We start from the raw sequence: 19,752 nt of genomic DNA, 5'->3' as shown, positions 1-19,752 counted from the left end.
ACATATACATTCCTTTGTTTAAAACAAACTATGCTTAAAATGACTTTCAAGACACAACAATTCTAATTCTAGCACACATTAACATTTTGAACACACCCTGTAAAATACATCATTAATATTTTTGTACGATCAGTGACTCTCTCTCCAATGATATCTTACATGACAGAGACTGACAACAGTGCCGAAGTGTGCCATTGTACGTGACAAGAGCTGTCGACACAAGGCAGTTAACCACAACTGGACGTCTGTGTAGTAGCACTCAAGACTGTTGCCAACACCATAGGGAGTAGGTATGCCTTATTATACTCCTATTGTTTGGCAGGATCAGGAAGTGGCTTTCCTTCTCATGTATAAACGATGGAGAGAGAACTGTCCTCATTAGGATCAGATCTGATGGTATCTGAACTTCTGGGATTACATAGGTAATAATACAAACTGCTATATTTAACCCTTGATGTAAGGAAGCAGGCTGTGCTTCTTCCCCCAGTGGTGCTAACAGTCTTGGTCTTGCCACTGTCTTTTGCACCTGCAGCTGTGTCTCATGCTATAGCAATATCGCTAGTATGCACAGCGTCTGGCAGTTTAATGGCATTCTTAACTATCTGTGCTGAGAAATGGAACTCTTCTCCTTGTGAGCTCCTAGGGTGCAGAGTCTCATACAACTTAAAGATCCCAAAGGTGTGGTTTTGGATGTGGAACAGGGACGTCTCATGATTCTTGTGAGAATATCTGGCCTCCTGCCTTTGTCTGGGGAGTTCTTAGCTCTACTTCAATTGACTCCAAAAACGGAGACAATAATGCTCAAAAGGGCACCTCCTGGTCGCCTCTTCCTGGTGTACAAGGAAGTTTAACAGATCATGGTCAGACAGAGCCTTAATGGATGATCCATTAAGAATCTTCTGGGCCTGTACTCATGGGCTTGACAGGTGAGGCTTGGAAGAGATCAACAGATGCTGAACTTGGGCAGGGATATGAACTTCCCCCAAGGCTGTAGAGACTCCTGTCATGGCTATCACTGAATGGAAAGGCTCTAAGGCAGGACACACGATTATTCAATCCTGGGCAGAGTAAGAAGAAGGTGTTTAAATTACTATGGCGGCATTAATTATAAAAAGTAAATTTAAAAAAAAATCTATTTACTTATAGTAATGCTATGTAACGTTGCAGACACTGAAGAGGTTCTATCTCGAACCTCAGGTGGAAAGAACAGAGAAGATAATCAGTCAACATCATCTTTTATGCCCTTCGTTTAGAACCAAAGACATTAAGGGGCACAGGTGCATAACAGCAGCAACTGCTAGCAAAAGTTTTCCACTCTTAGATCTGGAGTACATGCACACCCAGAGCCCACGCACAGTACCATCACTCAAAGAAGAAACAACAGCTATTAACAGGCCAATTTTTATAAGGAAAAAGTTTAGGTATTTAATTAAATTTTTCCCCACAGTGGTACAGCCATTAAAACAATTTCTGCACTAAACTTCATTTGTTGCAATATCCCAATAAACGGAACATACTTTTCCTTTGCCTTGTTTTTGAGTTTTTCCTTCAATATCTTCAAAGTCTGTATCAGAAGAAAAGTGCGTTTCAGACTCCCTGTAACGACAAAAATATTTACATACTGTATCAGAAGTCTTACTGTCAAAATAACTGTAGCTATATTATCCTAAATTTTCAATAAGCTAATGTCAACTCAGTATGAATAAATATTTAAATATGGGCCTTGTGTTTTAAATCCAAGCTTTTCATTTTAAATCTGTGGTACTAGCGACTAATTAGCATGCCAAAGAACCACAAATAAAAGAGCTAGAAAACCATAAATAAAAGGTCCCTTCCACTGAGAACTCAAGAAGATGTCTTCAATTAAATCAAACAAAAAACCAATTACTGAACATTGTAGCTGACTGAAAATTTTTGCATTTTCAACAAATTTTTTAAAAACCTGTTTTGTTTTGTTTTTTAAGATCAGCGGTGTTACTACAATAGGTGGAGATAGTAAGAATCCTGTGATACCTACATGATGCATACTACAGTAGGTCATTTTTTACAAAGTTTCTGCCCTTAAAAGTTTAACATAGTTGAAATAGCTTTGCATATTAAGAAAACTAAGTTTTGTAAAAGGTAAATTGGGCAGAGAAGAAAAACATAATATTCTGTGATGAAAATGCAGACATTGCTTTCTCAAAACATGTTTACAAAATGTCTTGGCACTACAAATATCATTTCTTAATTTAACTACAATGAGCCACTGCAGAGACTAGAGAGTAAGACTGATCAAGCCATTGATGCCATATCTGATGAAATTGTATCATTAGTAACTAGTGATATATTTTCACAGTACAGCAGTCCCTTGAGTTATGCAATGGTTGTGTTCCACACATCCTCGTATAACTTGAATTTCGCGTTAAGTGGGGGGTGGGGCAGCTTTTTCCACAATGGAACCCACGTTCTACAGCCAGGGAAGCAGCATAAGTGCATGGAGCTCCTTTTTAAAGATTAAGTCCTGGGGTGGGGGTAGGGGGAGCAGGTGGGGAGGGTTAAGCCTGGTGGTGGCCTGGGGCCATGGGAGGGGGATAAGGGGCTTAAGCCCGGGGTGAGTTAGGGTCGGGGACGATGACTGAGGGGGTGCAGTTGAGATGGAGAAGTGTGGGGGAGGGGATGAGAGTCACAGCTGCATGGAGGGGTTGAGCTGGAGCTGAGCCACAGGCGAGGGGGAGTTGAGCCAGAACTGTGTGGGGAGGGGGTGAGCCAGAGCTGCGTGTGGTGATTTAATGAGAGCCACGGGGGTGGGGGTTGAACCAGGCCACGCAAGTTAAGCACAACTCAAAACTGTGCATTTTGAGGGTTTACTGTACTCAAATATTCTTGATTTCTGTTTAATTTAGATTTGATTTTGGAAGGTACTTAAGGATGTGCTTCAGTTCAGTCCTATTCAGAACATCACTTAAGCCGTGTCTACACGTGCACGCTACTTCGAAGTAGCGGCACTAACTTCGAAATAGCGCCTGTCACGGCTACACGCGCCGGGCGCTATTTCGAAGTTAACTTCGACGTTAGGCGGCGAGACATCAAAGTCGCTAACCCCATGAGGGGATAGGAATAGCGCCCTACTTCGACGTTCAACGTCGAAGTAGGGACCGTGTAGTCGTTGCGCGTCCCGCAACTTCGAAATAGCGGGGTCCGCCATGGCGACCATCAGCTGAGGGGTTGAGAGGCGCTCTCTCCAGCCCCTGCGGGGCTCTATGGTCACCGTGGGCAGCAGCCCTTAGCCCAGGGCTTCTGGCTGCTGCTGCGGCAGCTGGGGATCCATGCTGCGGCAGCTGGGGATCCATGCTGCAGGCACAGGGTCTGCAACCAGTTGTCAGCTCTGTGTATTTTGTGTTGTTTAGTGCAACTGTGTCTGGGAGGGGCCCTTTAAGGGAGCGGCTTGCTGTTGAGTCCGCCCTGTGACCCTGTCTGCAGCTGTGCCTGGCACCCTTATTTCGATGTGTGCTACTTTGGCATGTAGACGTTCCCTCGCAGCGCCTATTTCGATGTGGTGCCGCGCAACGTCGAAGTTGAACATCGATGTTGCCAGCCCTGGAGGACGTGTAGACGTTATTCATTGAAATAGCCTATTTCGATGTCGCTACATCGAAATAAGCTACTTCAATGTAGGCTTCACGTGTAGACGTAGCCTTAGGTGCCTGAACACCCAAGGCACCAAGATAAGCACATATTAAAGTGCTCTCCTGCATAGTGATGAATTACTGAGTCAGGGCCAAAAGAATATGAAATTGAAGATTGTTAAATGCATAGAAGTTGATTAAATTCTGTTCCATATCTAGCTCTTCAAGATATATTTAATTATGGGTACTTTCCTTCAAGTGCTTGTGTGACCCACACATTTCTGATCAGAGATTATAGTAAGCATTGACTGTTTAAGCTCATGCATACACTACTCATTTCCTCATGGCCAGTGTCAAAATTATATCAGGTTGCACAAGTGAACTGCCCTCTCCCTACCCGCCCATAAGACTCAGTAGAAAACTCCAAAGGAAGGAAGGTAGGCAGTGAAACACCTATGCGGTAACATACCTTTAAAAATTGTGGTGCCTGCACTGGGTGAGTAACGCTAAATGAGCTTCAGAATCAAGTCCTTAACTGAGGAAAGAACTGCACTGCCACATGAAACCTAGAAACACTGACTAAGGCAGAACATATGCACCAAATACCATGTAGCACTTCTGCGGATCTCAGTTACTAGACACTAGTAATTACAGCTAGGACACTAGTAAGTAGTGCTATAGATCTATACTCTGACCTAATGTGAGTTGGCACACAGGAAGGAGTGGAATGCTGACTGAACTTTAACAAGGAGATTATACAGCAAGAATCAATTTTACTGGTCTTTGGACAGAAACAGCAGAACCTTTAGATCTGTTTGGAAAGCAAACAAACAACATGAAATCATTTTGGAAGTTTCTTAGATTCATCAGAAGGCTAAATACTCTTCTGGCATATGGAAAGCAGTCTCCAGACTGGAACTGCATGGCTTTGGAAAGAAAATTGTTAAGATTAAATTATGTGATTAAGCTGAAATTCACAAAACACTTTAGAAAAGAAATTCAACTGTGACTATGGAAACCTTAGCTTTGTACAATACTGTGAATGGAGGAATCTACAACTAAGGTCCCAATTTCTCCTATTCTGTGGGCTGATGTAATAGCCACTCAGGTAGGTGTTTCTATAGACAAATTCAGTAAAGAACATGTTGCCATTGGTTCCAAAGGAGGTTTCGTGAGCTTTAAAAACTAAATTATGTTCCCAACCTGGGGGTTTTTATGTATTGGAAAGGATTTCCAGGACCTTACATGAAATTTACAGTTGTAGATTAACAGTGAAAACCCCCTCAGTGGTGGTACAGAAAGTTGTTAACACAGCCAAATGAATTTTGAGAGGATTGACAGGACTATTCTCTTTACTTGCAGCAGGTAATGCAGAACACACAGAAGAGAGGCACTTTCGACAACTATTTTCTGTAGTTTTCGAAAGTGAGTAAATATTCTCCACCGATCAAAGTTAGGTAGTAGACTTTTTCCTATTATTCAGTAACATCTGTTGTACCTCCGCAGGACAGCTCAACTAATTCCATGAACTTTCACATCCCTTGGTGGTTTCTCGGTGTGACCATCTACTGGGTCCTATGGAAACACTGAGATGTGCCCTCCCTCCTAACAGAAATGAACCCATAGTCACTGTGTCCGTTGAAGGGAGCAATCTTCTGCGCCTACACTGTGATGAACCTTCCACTGTGGAAGGATGTGTTTCACATACAGGGGAACTGTTTGCCTATGCTGTGTCTGTTTGGCAAGCATTACAACTTGCGACAGCCCTAGAAACTGCAGAAGTGTGATCGCACATGCTCTGTCATGAAACTGTAAGCCTGTAAGCGCCCTAGAAGTGAGGAGAGTTTGTGATAAATCCATGGGCTCCCTTGAATAGTTCTGACATACATCATGAGTTTGATCACAGAAAGGCAGGCCCTGGACCCCAAGAAATCCAGGCATGCTCTATATGGGAGATACTTTCCCACATTCAGTTGAAGAACCAAGTGCAGAAACAGAGCAAGTGCCCTCTGTGTGACACTTAGTATTACTGATCCTCAGAAAATCATCAAGGTACAGGTGTAGTAGAATTGCTTGATGATGAGAGACTATCAGTACAGACAGAACCTTTGAAAATACTGCCTGAGCTGAGTAAAATCCAAATACGAGTTCCTAGTACTGAATATGATCTTGACTTAAAAAAAAATGCAGAAAGCGCCTGTGGAATACTTGTGTTAACATATGGAAATATGCACCTTGAAGGCACAGGACTTTGAATTTAGAGAAGGAACTGTTGCTGTCAAGAGTCACCACACTGAACTTCTGAGCCTTCAAGAATTTGTGAGAGTCTCAAATCCAAGATTTAAAGATGGAGACTATTTCAACTTGGTTGGGAAAAACACCAAAAAAGAAAAAATTTCCCTTGTGCTAAGCATAAACCAATTATATTGCTCCATTCGAATAAAGAGTTTACTTCCTACTTCAGAACTTAAGACAGTGGTCTCTGGAGTGAGGCAGGGGAGGGAAACAAAGAGAAAGGAGGGAATTAAAATGGGTTGCGAAGCCCAATGATAATATTCCCAGCAACATCTTTTCAAAGTGGATTCCTAGATGGAAGTTAGATGGCCTTTGGAATTCTCAAATGAGCTCAAACACAGTACAACAAAACACGAACACTTATACAGGAACCTATCCCTGCAATAAACCACATAGCCAACATTGTCCACGTACCTATACAAGCAACACAATCACAGAATCTAAGCACATAAGCCACTCCATCAGCAGCTCATATCCCTGTGCATGCACTACTGTGCTATATGCCATCAAGGGCCAGCAATGCCCCTCTACCATGTATATTGGACAAACAACACAATGCACCAAAGGATAAACAGGCACAAATTACATACAAGAACGTACATTTACCTTTAGAGGAACACTAACAACCCCCGCTTCTGGACATTTAGTAAAGAGTAGCCAGCCTCCTTTTAAAAAACCCTTCAAATCTCAATTACAAAGGGAAACAGCTAAATTGAAGTTCATTTGCAAATGCCAAACTATAAAATTAGGCCTCAATAAAGTTCTAAATTGGTTAATACTCTACACAGGCAACCTTCCTTTGATGGGGATCTAGATCTCCCCCATCAGCTACAATGAAAAGCCACGATTACGCTTAGCAATCACACTAATTTTCAATGGATAGTAACTATTCTTGTCCAGTAATTTTCTTTCATATATACCCACCTTTTTATTTCCACTTGAACTCATCTGACAAAGTGGGTTTCACCCATGAAAGCTTATGCCCCTAATAAATCCATTGGTCTCTAAGATGCTACAAGACAACTCGTTTTTACAGATATAGATTAACATGGCTATCCCTCTGTGACTGTGATTAGTAACAAATTTAAATAGTTCTAACTTCACAGAAAGTTAAGCTTAGAAATCTGTTTCTGCCAAGTATTTTTAAAAGTCTTAAATACTACCGATGATGCTGTAGATCAGTTTTTTATTTCTCCCTCTCCCCAGGCTTTTTTAATGGGCAAGCATCCTGAGAACAGTTGATACTTCTCATTAAGCATTAATTACATGTAGGCTGCGTCTACACGTGCACGCTACTTCGAAGTAGCGGCACCAACTTCGAAATAGCGCCCGTCACGTCTACACGTGTTGGGCGCTATTTCGAAGTTGAAATCGACGTTAGGCGGCGAGACGTCGAAGTCGCTAACCCCATGAGCGGATGGGAATAGCGCCCTACTTCGACGTTCAACATCGAAGTAGGGACGTGTAGACGATCCGCGTCCCGCAACATCGAAATAGCGGGGTCCTCCATGGCGGCCATCAGCTGGGGGGTTGAGAGATACTCTCTCTCCAGCCCTTGCGGGGCTCTGTGGTCACCGTGGGCAGCAGCCCTTAGCCCAGGGCTTCTGGCTGCTGCTGCTGCAGCTGGGGGTCCGTGCTGCATATACAGGGTCTGCAACTAGTTGTTGGCTCTGTGTATCTTGCACTGTTTAATGAAAGTGTGTCTGGGAGGGGCCCTTTAAGGGAGCGACTTGCTGTTGAGTCCGCCCCGTGACCCTGTCTGCAGCTGTGCCTGGCTCCCTTATTTCGATGTGTGCTACTTTGCCGTGTAGACGTTCCCTCGCTGTGCCTATTTCGATGTTGGGCTGAGCAACGTCGAAGTTGAACATCGACGTTGCCAGCCCTGGAGGACGTGTAGACGTTATTCATCGAAATAGCCTATTTCGATGTCGCAACATCGAAATAAGCTATTTCGAAGTTGGGTGCACGTGTAGACGTAGACGTAGAGTTCAAATGTTAGGTATTTGCCAGCTGAAGTCATGACTCAAAGATGGGATATTAGAATTTCTTAAAGAGGAACAATAAAAGAAAAACTGAGTATGCATAAAGAAGCTCAAAAAGGTTTCTGCACCTGAGATGCATTTTGCTTTTCTCCCCTAAAAGCATTCCATTTCTATTTGAAGAAAAAAATAGCCCCAAAGAATATTAGGAACCCAGGTTTTGGTCCATCCTGAAAGATTATGGATGACTGGATACCCAACAGGATGACACTACAAGTGTCTGAGAAATGATATTGTCCACAATGACACTTCATCAGAAACATCATTTTAAATTATATGTAAACAAACATTTGGCAGAAAAGCAACTTTTTGTTAAGGAATATGCAACCTTAGCCCTTTAATCAATCAACAGGAACAAAATGACTTGACATTACTCATATTTCTGTTCAGAAAATTTCTGATCCAAAGAAAAGATTTTCAGAAAGTTGCAAGCATCAGAAAAGCATTGCTATAATTGTAACTATTCTATGATCATGATAACGGCTTTGCCCACTATCAAATGACTTCAAAATCTGTAAAGAAAGAATGAAAGTAAGAAAGAAAATGAAACCAGTTATAAGATGGCTATTTTAAGTATTTCTTGAAACAAGACACCATTCAATACTTTAGATATACACCACTAACTGCTTGACCAAATAACATCGTAATGGCTGCATTAAGCATTGTTCATTGTACTTCAGCAATTCTCAAACCAGCATACATTGTCATCTTAACTACAAAAATATGTGTACCTGTAATTTTAATTACTTACTGAAGGAGAGTAAAATCAGTTGGTATTTCTGGAGCTGCTATCATTTCTTTATCATCTTCTGGACCACCACTGTATTTAGAAATACGTTCAAAAAACAGTTTATGATGGGCAAGCTTGCCTTCTTCCCTTCACAAAAGACAATTCCTATTTAAAAAATACAAACAGCCAGGTCAATCTTTAATCTGAAAGAAAGGTGCAAAAAGGTTAGCGTCATTAATATCTTATACTATATACGAGCCTTTGATGTATATTTAAGATGACCAGAATATTTTTCCCCTTCTGAACCATGAATGTAACTGCTGTTGCTATCACAATCTCTCCCAAAACTCTTGCAATAGCTTCAAAATACTAAAAATAGAAAATGATGCAGAAAAAAAATTTCTCATTTTAGAAGGTGAAGCAACAAGAACATGCATGCATTACTACTTACTGGTTTAGATCAGGGACAGGCAAACATGCATAATGGGTGGGTCACATGAGAAGCCCTCCTTCAACTCAGCAGGCCACAGCAGCCCACAGCTCATTGCCTCCCTGTCTACATCCCCTCCTCTATACACCTCTCTATACATTGCGGCACCAGAGCCCCACATGTGCTCCTCCTGATTCATTCTCTGTTCCCACTGTTCCCCTGCCTTCCCACAGATGGAAAACAGGATGGATGGGGAGGAGCAAAGATGGACCATGAAAAAGGGAATTCTTGGGTCCTCCAAAAGTGCTGGGAGGGAGAGGGAAGAGTAGGCATGTGGGGCTCCAGTGGTCCAGTGCATGAGGGGGTGTAGACAGGGAGTCTGCGGGCTGCAGATGGAGTCCCAGTGGACAGCCTGAAGTCTGCACGCCACAAATTCTGGGGCACAGGTCTAGATCATTTAAGAAGAGACTAATCTAGGAAATAAAATCTAAATTTCTTCAAGGTCTTGTCCACATCAGCAGTAGCTATGCACCACAGTAAAAAGCTAGCTGTGCTCATGCTGCAATGTTTAGTTATACATGGCAGTAAAAGGCTTTGACAGAAGGGACGCAGCAGGAAAATGTTCTGACAGAAGACAGGCTCCATCTTTGGCAGCCTTGTCCACAGACAAAGATTTTCATTGCAGGGCAAAAGCTTGGCAGGAAGGAGGCAGTGGACACTTCAAATATAAATGCAGACATACAAGGTAATGTACAGAACTGTTTAGATATATAACCTAAGCATCTAGTGTCTTTATCCTACTCATTTAAGCAGAGCCTGTCTACACTGTTATTTATACCACTGTTAATGGGACATGCAGCATGTGCACACTACATGCCGCTGTAAATGTTAAAAACAAACACAAGAAGGGTGTAAGAGATACAGGTTGTATCTCCCTGCTCCAAAGCCCTCAGGACCTGAGTGGTCCCAAATGAGGGAATTTGATGGACCCAGGGAGATCAGGCCTCCAGACTTGTCTAGGCGGCCACCAGCCTGCTGGCTGCGCTCTCCTCCTGGCCACCTCCCCACGCTCTGCCCCAAAGCTGCCTGGGGCGGAGCTCCACTCCCAGACCAACAACTAGACTCTCTACCCTAGTCTGGGCTCCCTGCTGCTGCAGGGCAGTCAGCTGGACTCTGCACTGCCCAGGCTCCCCATCGATGCAGGGCTGTCAGCGGGGCCAGGCTCCACGCGATGGGGCTGCAGGCAAGCCACCCTGCCCCAAGTAGGGCTCCCTACCACCAGAACCAGCAGGGCTCTGCTCCTGGCACTCTGCGGTTCAACACCATCCATGGTCCTAATGGACTGTGTGTGTGGGAATATTTCAGTGGTTAGAGCACTGGCCTTGTAAACCCAGGGCTGTAAGTTCAATCCTTGAGCATCTGAATCCTTTCAAGTGTCTGGTTCAGGTTCAATTTAAAAAAACAAACAAACAAAACAAAAAAAATCTGCCAGGGACGGTGGTAACTCCTGCTGTGAGTGCAGAGGACTGGACTCAATGACCTCTCAAGGTCCTTACAGTTCTATGAGATACGTATAGCATCATGTTTCTACCAGTAGTTCGACTATGCATTGGCTTTTCTACTTTTCAGTACGTTTAATGTGCCAGATAAACATCAAATTAGATGTTAGAAGGCATTTTATGAAGCACTACCTAATTAATTCTGAACAGCTCCTCAATATATGTATTATCTCCACGTTACCAACAGAAACTTAAGAACTGCTACAGCAGTTTAGTGGTCAATCCAGTGTAATAACCAGAAAACTTGTACTGGACAAAAAATTAAAAAGTACTCCAATTTAGTGTAATTGTGAACTATTATAGGTAGAGCTGGCAACATCCAACCTTTAGTGACTTTTAATTACAAGAATACATTTTAGATTCTTCTTGGCTTCCAGGTATTCTGTCAAAGCAGACAACATGAAAGAATTTTTTTTAAAAAGAGGCTCCAGAAGCAATCTTGGCAATTACAATCTGGTCAGGGTAACTTCAGTAAAAAACTAATTGGCTGAAAAGATAAAGAACAGAATTATGAGACAGAGAAACACAATATATTTAGGAAGTCTCAACACAGCAGGGAAAACATTATTCAGCATGCACACAGCTTCCTATATTCCCCCACACTTTTGCCAGAGAAAAGCTGTCACGGTTTCTGGGCATAAGAGGGGCCCTATCTGGGAACATTCCGAAGAAATTCATTCCCTGGGAAATAAAGGAAAATGTGTCAGGTGTCAGCTGTGCAAGGAGGAGATGCTGGGCCTAGCTGCAAGAATGAAACATCGTAAGTAAAAACTGCTTACTGGGAGAAAATTATGTGAATGAAGACGTGGATATGCTGAACGGATCAACTGGTTAGTAACTTAATCAAATCACTGTGCAATGTGTCGTTCTTCAAGACTCTCTCTGTGCCTTTTAGAAGTGTGATTTGACAAGCAAATTTCCCAGCTATTTTCTATGTTGGATGTTGCCGGGGGGGGGGGGGGGGGGGGGATGTTTAGCTTAGCTAATCCTTAGGGCCTGTTTAATTAGTTAACTACGTTTAGAATCTATCACTCAAGTATACAAAACAAAAAGCTGAAGTAAGAGAAATCTAGAGTTGCCAGTGGCCACTGAGTATCATTTTCTTATTTTGTATTACATAAGATATGCCTCTAATTTTGGAACATCATAGCCACAGACCATAACGGCAATGCCATAAATCTATCCTTCAGGTTATCCAAAGGATCCACATTCTGTACTTGTTTTCTCAAAAAAACAATCTGTGCCAGTGAGCACAATGGCCCTTACTCCAAAATTAAGTCTCAGAGGAATAGCTATATTACTCTGTAGTTTACCACAAATAATAAGCAGACCTATAGCACCCTGGAGACTAACAAATGTAATAAATTTGTTAGTCTCTAAGGTGCCACAGGACTGCTTGTTATTTCCAAAATATTAAGTGCCCTCTAAGCATGGTCAGGCTTTTTTCCTTTGTTTTTAAACTGGATATAAAACATGCTTTGGGATTGTTTTAGAGCAGACAGAAAAAGAGGGTAAGACGGTCCAAGCATTTAGCTAGAAACTGTCTCAATATGACACAAGATGTCAGTAAATTATTTACACAGTACCATATGGGTGCAATGTGTTCTACATATCACCTGGGTGACACAAGCATTAGCAATGTTAATCCCCACAAAACTAGATAAGGGTGCTGAGATGATGAGAATGATTAGGACCATCAACAGCAGAAGAGCACATGTGTTTTTGTTACGTACTTATTAAAAATATATTATAGTTCAATCTAGTCAATTCAGAGAAGGCAAAATTCTATTCTGCAGATGCCATACCAACCAACACAAACTAGAATTATCACATCTGAAGTCAGTTCACTGACACCAGTTACTGGTATATTCATTTGTCTATGCCAAGGTCGACATATATCTCTAATCATCATGAAACCATAGCTCTCACTTACGCATTCGAATTTTTTACAATTGTATAGTTAATACAGTTTGCTGGCAAAATTAAGTTGACTTTTGAGCTTATCCATGAATTTCAGAAGACCATGAGTTTTACTAAAATATAATTAACTTTTTAAAAAAATGTATCATGCTGAAAGATCACAAGGTGGAGCTCTAGCCTAAAGCTAACTAAAACTCTAAAAGACAGGTCATCCAGAGGTTAACCTAGTTATTTCTTTACAATAAACTTTATATTATATTGTTAACATACTGTGACATATGTTGCTTACACTTGCCAAACCTCTATACAATATAATTCAAATGCACCAGAAACATTCTTGCATCTTGGGTGAAATTAAAAAACTCATGTCTCAAATCACTCTAGGCACCTTCGATACAACATGAAGGGCAACCATACCATGACTTTGCTTTACTTTGTAGACAGTTCCAAAAATAACTACAAAAAAATTATTTTACAGCTGTTCCATCTCCCACAGTAATGTATCATCATACTGTAACCAAAGCCCTGGTTTTCTGTTTCTATTTTGTTTATAATTTCCTAGTAACTTACCACTGACTATTAAATAAAATAAAATAAAAAATAAAATAAAACGGGTGGAAAAAAAATCAGAGCAAAGAACTAAATTCAAACTTCTTGGTAAATGTTATATTAAGGAAATGGGGGTGGGGGGCATAGAGAAGCAACAAAAAGAAAGGTAGGCATACTTCTACTGGCTCCCTAATCTGGAAGAAAAGATGGCAGGTTGGTAGCAGTTCAGGTCACCAAACCGCTACCCCTCCTTCGAGGGTGGGGAGACAAATCTGTGGAGTTCTAGCACTTCTGTTTTTAAGACTTGATCATTAACATTCACATATGTTTGTATGTTCCACTATATTGCCTTCTTTTAATATTTAGCCTACTATTTACACATAGATTTAATACTAACATAAGCACACACACACCTACCAAAATATACTGGATTTTTTTTAAACAATCAGTATGTTCCGAGTCACTCAAAATTTGCATAAAAATTGGTAAAAAAAAAAAAAAAGAATTTTGCATAACTTGGGCATTTTTCGATAAGAGATTATCCTCCAAGATTTAACACACAAGAAGGACAATACACTATGTGTTACGAAGTCTTGGCCGTCACTTGATAAGGAGTAGGGCCTCTTCATGTCACCCTCGTATTTGTGAGTCCACTGATGGATGACCAGCCCAATTCTGGAGCCACAGATCTTATCACAGAAGGGGAATGTGTTAGCAGATGTGGGAGGGGCGCGGGGCAGTTTCTGATGCTCTTTTCTTCTTCTCTGCCTCTCCTCATCTGCACTGTGATGCAACCTCTTACACTGCACCACCCCCTCACAGATTACTGTTCTCCACTGTGGGCAGTCTTGAGCAAGGGTCTCTCCAAGTGTCAACACCAATGCTGCACTTTTTCACATATACTTCAATATGTCTCTATGTCACTTCTGCTGGCCTACTATGCTCCTCTGTCCTTCCCCAACATAGAAAACAATTTGTTTTGGGAGGTGCCGATCAGATATTGAACCAGATGACCAGTCCGACAAAGCTGTTAATGAACTACAACTGCTTCAATGCTGGTCACGTTCGACTCTTCCAGGATGCTACTGTTCGTGCGCCTATCCTCCCAAAAAATACTTAGGATTCTCCTGAGGCCACATTGATTTTATTGTTCCAGTGCCTTCAAATGCTTGTATGTTGGCCAGGTTTCACATGCACACAGCAGTGTTGGAACAACCACCGCACAGTTTACAAGGAGCTTTGTCTTGGGATAGATGTCCTGGTTCTCAAAGACCCTTTGTCTGAATGGAATGGCTCAGATGACACTGGATTTTTGCATCAATGATCGATTTTAGCAGAAAGGTGACTTCCAAGGTATGGGAAGTGTTCCACATTTCCCAGCAGTTCTTCACTGACTTCAACAGAATACATGAGCTTGTCCCGTAGGTGAGGGTTGGTGGAGCACCTTGCTCTTTTTGATCAGCGTGAGGCAAAGATTCTCATATGCTTCAGTGAAGGCACTTAAGATGGTCTAAAGGGCTGCAGATGAATGACAGCATGGTTGCCGCTCTTCCACATACTGAAGCTCCATGGAGGTCTTGCTTTTAGCCTTCAGTCTCCTGAGATGGAAAAAGCTTCCTGCTCATTCTATAGACAATCTTCACGCCATCTGGAAGCTTGACATCAATAAGGTGAAGAGTCATGGTGATGAACATGGCAAACACTGATGGGGCAATGATGCAGCCTTATTTGACTCCTGTTTTGACATCAGCAGGGTGACTGGTATCTGTTGTTGCTCAATACCATGCAGTCTTGTGGTCATGAAGCGGCCTCAAGGCGCTACTGAATTTGTTGGGGCACGCCTCTTTAAGATGATGGTCCACAGGGCGCTACGAATGACTGAGTTGCATGCTTTGGTTAGGTCAATGAAACATGTATAAGGCTTGGTTTCGTTCACGACATTCACATCAAAAAGTACTGGCTTCATTGTCTTTCAAGAGTTGGGCATCATACTTTAAAGTCACGGGATTAATTCCATGGGTTTTCAGTCCATAAATAGCTTTGATAGCATTGAAGAAATCTCTTATATTGCTGATGTCTGCAAGATGCTGAAGTTTGCACACCTTCTCAGGCCACCACTGGTTTTTCAAAGTCTGTTTTAGGTTGGACTTCTGCCATGGCATGCACTTCTATCTTGGTCATGCAATTGATGTTGCTTTGCGAGGCCCTAAAGGCTCTCTTTTTTGCCTCAATCAGGCATTCAATTTCCACATCTTTCTCAAACAAGTCCTGATGCTTCCTGGACTGGTACCTAATGGTTTCTCCACAAGCTCCAATGATACATTTTTCAATTCACACTAGCATTCTTCCACATCTTCAGCGTGTACGGTTGGCAGCTTCCTTTGGAGCACTATCTGGAAGTCGCTTCATCTGATGGGGTCCTTCAAGCCTTGTACGTTCATCTTTTGTTGGATCTGTTTCTTCTGACTTCTCAGTTTGGTGACAATCCCGGTCATCATTGACAACCAACATGGGCTCAGCACCTATTGGTGTCTGATGCCTCTCTCACTATTTCCTTCCATATTTCCCTGCCCCGTGTGGAGTGAGTTAGTTTCTGTAGACTAGCTCTGCACCAATCTACTATATCATCTACTCATTCTCTGTGGGATCTGTCTCTCCTATTTGAGCTGTCCATTATGCCCAATACTAGGGTCTTGATTTTTTGTTCATCATTCATTCTGCAAATATGCCTGAATAGCTGTAACATGTGTTGTATAACATTCTGCAGTAGGTTCTCTTTCGACTGTACCTTCCGTTATAATTCCTTGTTTATGACCTTCTGAATTCATCCTATGCTCAGGATTTTTCTTTAACTCCTCTCTAACGGTAATATTCTTGTCATTGAATCTTTCGTTATCACTCAAGTTTCACATCCGTACAACATGCTGCTGAATACACACGTTCAAGACGCTCAGCTTTGTTCCTAAGACTATCACTTTGCTTTTCCAGATCTTATCCATTGCCTTCAAATTCACTCTTCCTTTCGCTATTCTAGTCACTATTTCCTTCTTACAATCTAGATCATATATGTTGTTCCCCAGATATACGAGCTTCTCTATGTTCTCTAGTTTAATCCCATCTACACTGATCTTCCTTCCTATTTCCTTATCTCCAAATATCATTGTTTTTGTTTTATCTATGTTCACAATCAGTATGTACTGCTTCCCTTCCTCGTTTAGCACCTGCACTGGTTTTGCTAGCTTCTCCTCATCTTCCTCAATGATGACTATCATCTGCGAACCTCAAGTTGTTGATTCTCATCCCGTGCACAGATATCCCTTCTACCTCTTCCTTGATCTTGTCTATTGCTCTCTCTAGATGTGTGATGAAGATACTTGGCGATATTGGATCTCCTTGTCTCATACCTCTATTTGTTTTAAACCAACTTCCCAACACCCCGCACGTACTCAACGCTACCTCTGCATTGTCACTTTTATCCTTCAACAACTGTATCGGTCTGCTAACCATTCCATACAACTCCAACGCTGCCCAAGTCACTTTCTGATCTATACTGTCAAATGCTTTCTGAAAAAAATCAATGAAGGAAATGTAGATGTTCTTGTTCTTTCGTCAAGTCTTCTCCACTATCAGTCTTGGTGCCAATATCTGCTGTATGGCACGTTTATCTTTCCTGAACCCTACTTGCTCATCTGCTACATGTTCTTCTAGCTGTGATCTTTGTTTCTCCATCAGTATCATCAACATCAGCACCTTGTGTAGGTGACTTGTTAGGGCGATTGCTCTATAGTTCTTGCACTCCGATGCACTTCCTTTCTTGTATATTGTCACTAGCACAGACCTTGTCCATTCATTTCTTTCTGTGCTATGTTACCTAGCTGGTGTATTTCCTAAATCATACTTTCTCCACCATACTTAGTCATCTCTCCCTTGATCTTATTTCCAGGACTTGTTATTCTTTAATCATTTCACTGCTCTTTCTACTTCCTCCTTTGAAATATCAGTCTCACTCTCGATGCTCCAATAAGGCAGTGATCAGTCTAGTAGTCAACAGCACTAGTCATTGCACGTGCGAGGACATCATGCTGCTCCCCAAGTGCGGATGATGGCATAGTCTATGAGGTGCCAGTGCTTCCATCGAGGATGTTGCCCTGATATCTTAAATTTGTTTTTCGGGCAGAGGAGGATGTTTGTGATGATGAACTCAAGTTCCACACATTTCGTAAGAAGCAGCATTCCACTGGAGCTGCTGTTGCTGACTCCTTTCCCCATGGTAGTCTGCCAGAGGTTCATATCTCTTGCAGCCTGGCACTCAAATACCCCGAGAGAAGAATCTTTTATTCTTTGGGGGTGTCTTTCAGGTTGGCGTCTAGAATTGTTGCATAAGCACTGATGACAGCTGCTATTGGTTTTTGGCAAACTTCAAAAGCACAGTCACAAGATGCTCATTGATGCTGACAGTGACTTGAGATAGGCTCTTTGTCAGTTTGTTTTTAATGGTAACTCCTGCTCCATGAATTTGTTGTTCTTCCTGTGGGGTTCATTTCCAGAAAAATGTGTCTCCTCTACCTTCTTCTCTTAGCTGCCCTTCTTTTGGTCTATGTGTTTCTGCCAGGGCAGCTATAGCAATGTTTAATTATCACAGCTTGCAGGCGATAGCTGCCATGAATCTTTCGGGTCACACTTACTGTCTGGGTTGTCCGTTAGAGTCTGAACAGTCCATGTTTCAAAAAGTTTACTGTTTCGACTGCACAGAGGTGAACCCACTGGACACAGTTATCCAGTTGTGGGGCTGAGGTGGACTATGTTTAAGGCACCTTTTCTAGCACACCCCTTCCCCCCAGGTGGGGTGAGCAGAGGGGATCCTAAATAGGTCTGTTCAGTCATGGATGAAGCAGCCAGACTGTTCTATGGATGAAGCAGCCAGACGGTTCTAGCACCTCTGTCCTCAAAATGGAATGACTGATACACACACGCAACACCTACATGCTGGGCCATGACTAAAAGCTGCCAGATTTCACAATCCTGCTCCCATTGCCATTCACCAGTCACCATACGGCTTAAGTTTAGGAGAGTAGTATGCTGAGGAAGACACTTGTGACATCTTTTAACATGGAGGGGTACTGTTGAACTGCAGCCACCACAGGGTTCTTGGCAGATAGAAAGATCAGGTCCAAAGGCAAGGGATCCACAACAACTGGGAGTCTCCTGTCTGCTGCACCTTTCATCCGTCTTCAAAGCTGTTGTACCATTACCCTTGCTATCCTTGCCTGTTCTGCTGTTTAGGACTTTTAGGCTCCTCCATCTGGACTCTCCCCCTAGACCCTTCTGCCATGGTTGACCCCGCAGAAGTACGTGACTCTTTACAGCATCACTCTTGGATTCACTGGAACACACGTCCACTCATCATGACAAGATGACAATCCGAAGAGTGAGTGTTACAAAGCATCCGTTAAGGATTCCACTACACACACCCATGATGGTACAAAAGTAAGGACAAAACTTCAAACTCTACTCACTATTAGAGCCTGACTTCATTGAAAAGTTGATTCAAATTACAATTTGCCCCATCTCCAGTCCCTCACACCAAAGAAACCGAGTCTGGCAATTTTAACTCTGACTGACAACTTGAATATGCACAACTCAAAGTGTTAACAAAACTGTGGACTAGCACCAGTAAATGCCACTAGCCCTCCAATCCTCTTATGACAGACAAGTTCTCCCACAAAGCAAAAAACAAGCAGCCCTGCAGCACCTTAATGACTAATAATTTTATTTATTATGGAATGAGCTTTTGTGGGGAAGACCCACTTCATCAGATCAATCTCAAATTGAGTGCTATTTTGCAATATGAATGCTCTCAGTCACATGATGCAAGCCGAGAAAAGAGGCAGAAGTGTAGGTTACTTCTTAACTCTGAAGTGGAAAAACTTACCTTTAGTCAAATTTTACTTAAATGCAGCAGCAGATTCTTCTAATAAAAATGTCACCACTGATCACACAACCCAATAATACTTAATCCTGCATGTGATACCAAAAGGTTGGCTTAAGTTGGAATTTTTTAAAAAAGTGCAATGCAGACAAAAGCAAATTATGTGAACTGAATTTAAAATGTTCTACTGTTCAGAAATTTAACAGTTACAAAGACCTGAAGTAATTAGAAATAGTTTTATAAAAGCCTTTAAAAAAAAAAAAAAGCACTCATCTCGCTTAAGACTACAGTAAACTCTCTTATATCCGGCAGCCCTGGGACTGAGAGGTTGCCAAATACCCAAACATGCCAGATGGTGGAGAGGTGTCTTTCCCCAATCCCTGACGTAGCTCCGTGCACAACTGCACGGGACTCTCACCCCGCTCCTGCGGCAACATGGTGATCTCACTTGGCTCCTTCTTCTTTGCAGACCATGCCATCTGGATAACACAGTGCCGCCTTGTCCTGAGCACCAGCTCAGGTGTGCCCATCACTGGGGCGCCACTGGGCACGTGCCATTCCCCAGGCAACAGCTGGATTCTGCTCCCTGTGTGACCAACGGGGTGCAGTGGAGCAGTATGGGTAGGTGGTTGTGAGCAGTGCAGACCCCTGGAGGAGGCAGCCTAGGTGCCTGGATGGCGCTTGGTGCCAGTT

At 42.4% G+C, this 19,752-nt stretch overlaps 1 protein-coding gene across 2 annotated transcripts in view; it reads right to left on the bottom strand.

Annotated features, from left to right (window-relative positions):
* Positions 1-19,752, bottom strand: part of STAG2 (STAG2 cohesin complex component) — a 214,849-nt gene that overhangs the window by 129,251 nt on the left and 65,846 nt on the right. For both annotated transcript variants that reach the window (XM_075007426.1, XM_075007427.1), the window contains 2 exons: positions 8,694-8,837; positions 1,518-1,596 (listed from right to left, as the gene is read on the bottom strand). In XM_075007426.1, coding sequence (XP_074863527.1) covers positions 1,518-1,596; positions 8,694-8,737 — 123 coding nt within the window. In that variant the 5' untranslated portion in view covers positions 8,738-8,837. The remainder of the gene's footprint in view (positions 1-1,517; positions 1,597-8,693; positions 8,838-19,752) is intronic.

Source organism: Carettochelys insculpta, chromosome 13 (assembly GCF_033958435.1).
Source record: "Carettochelys insculpta isolate YL-2023 chromosome 13, ASM3395843v1, whole genome shotgun sequence".
Taxonomy (NCBI): Eukaryota; Metazoa; Chordata; order Testudines; family Carettochelyidae; genus Carettochelys; species Carettochelys insculpta.
This window is presented reverse-complemented; position numbering and strand designations above follow the sequence as displayed.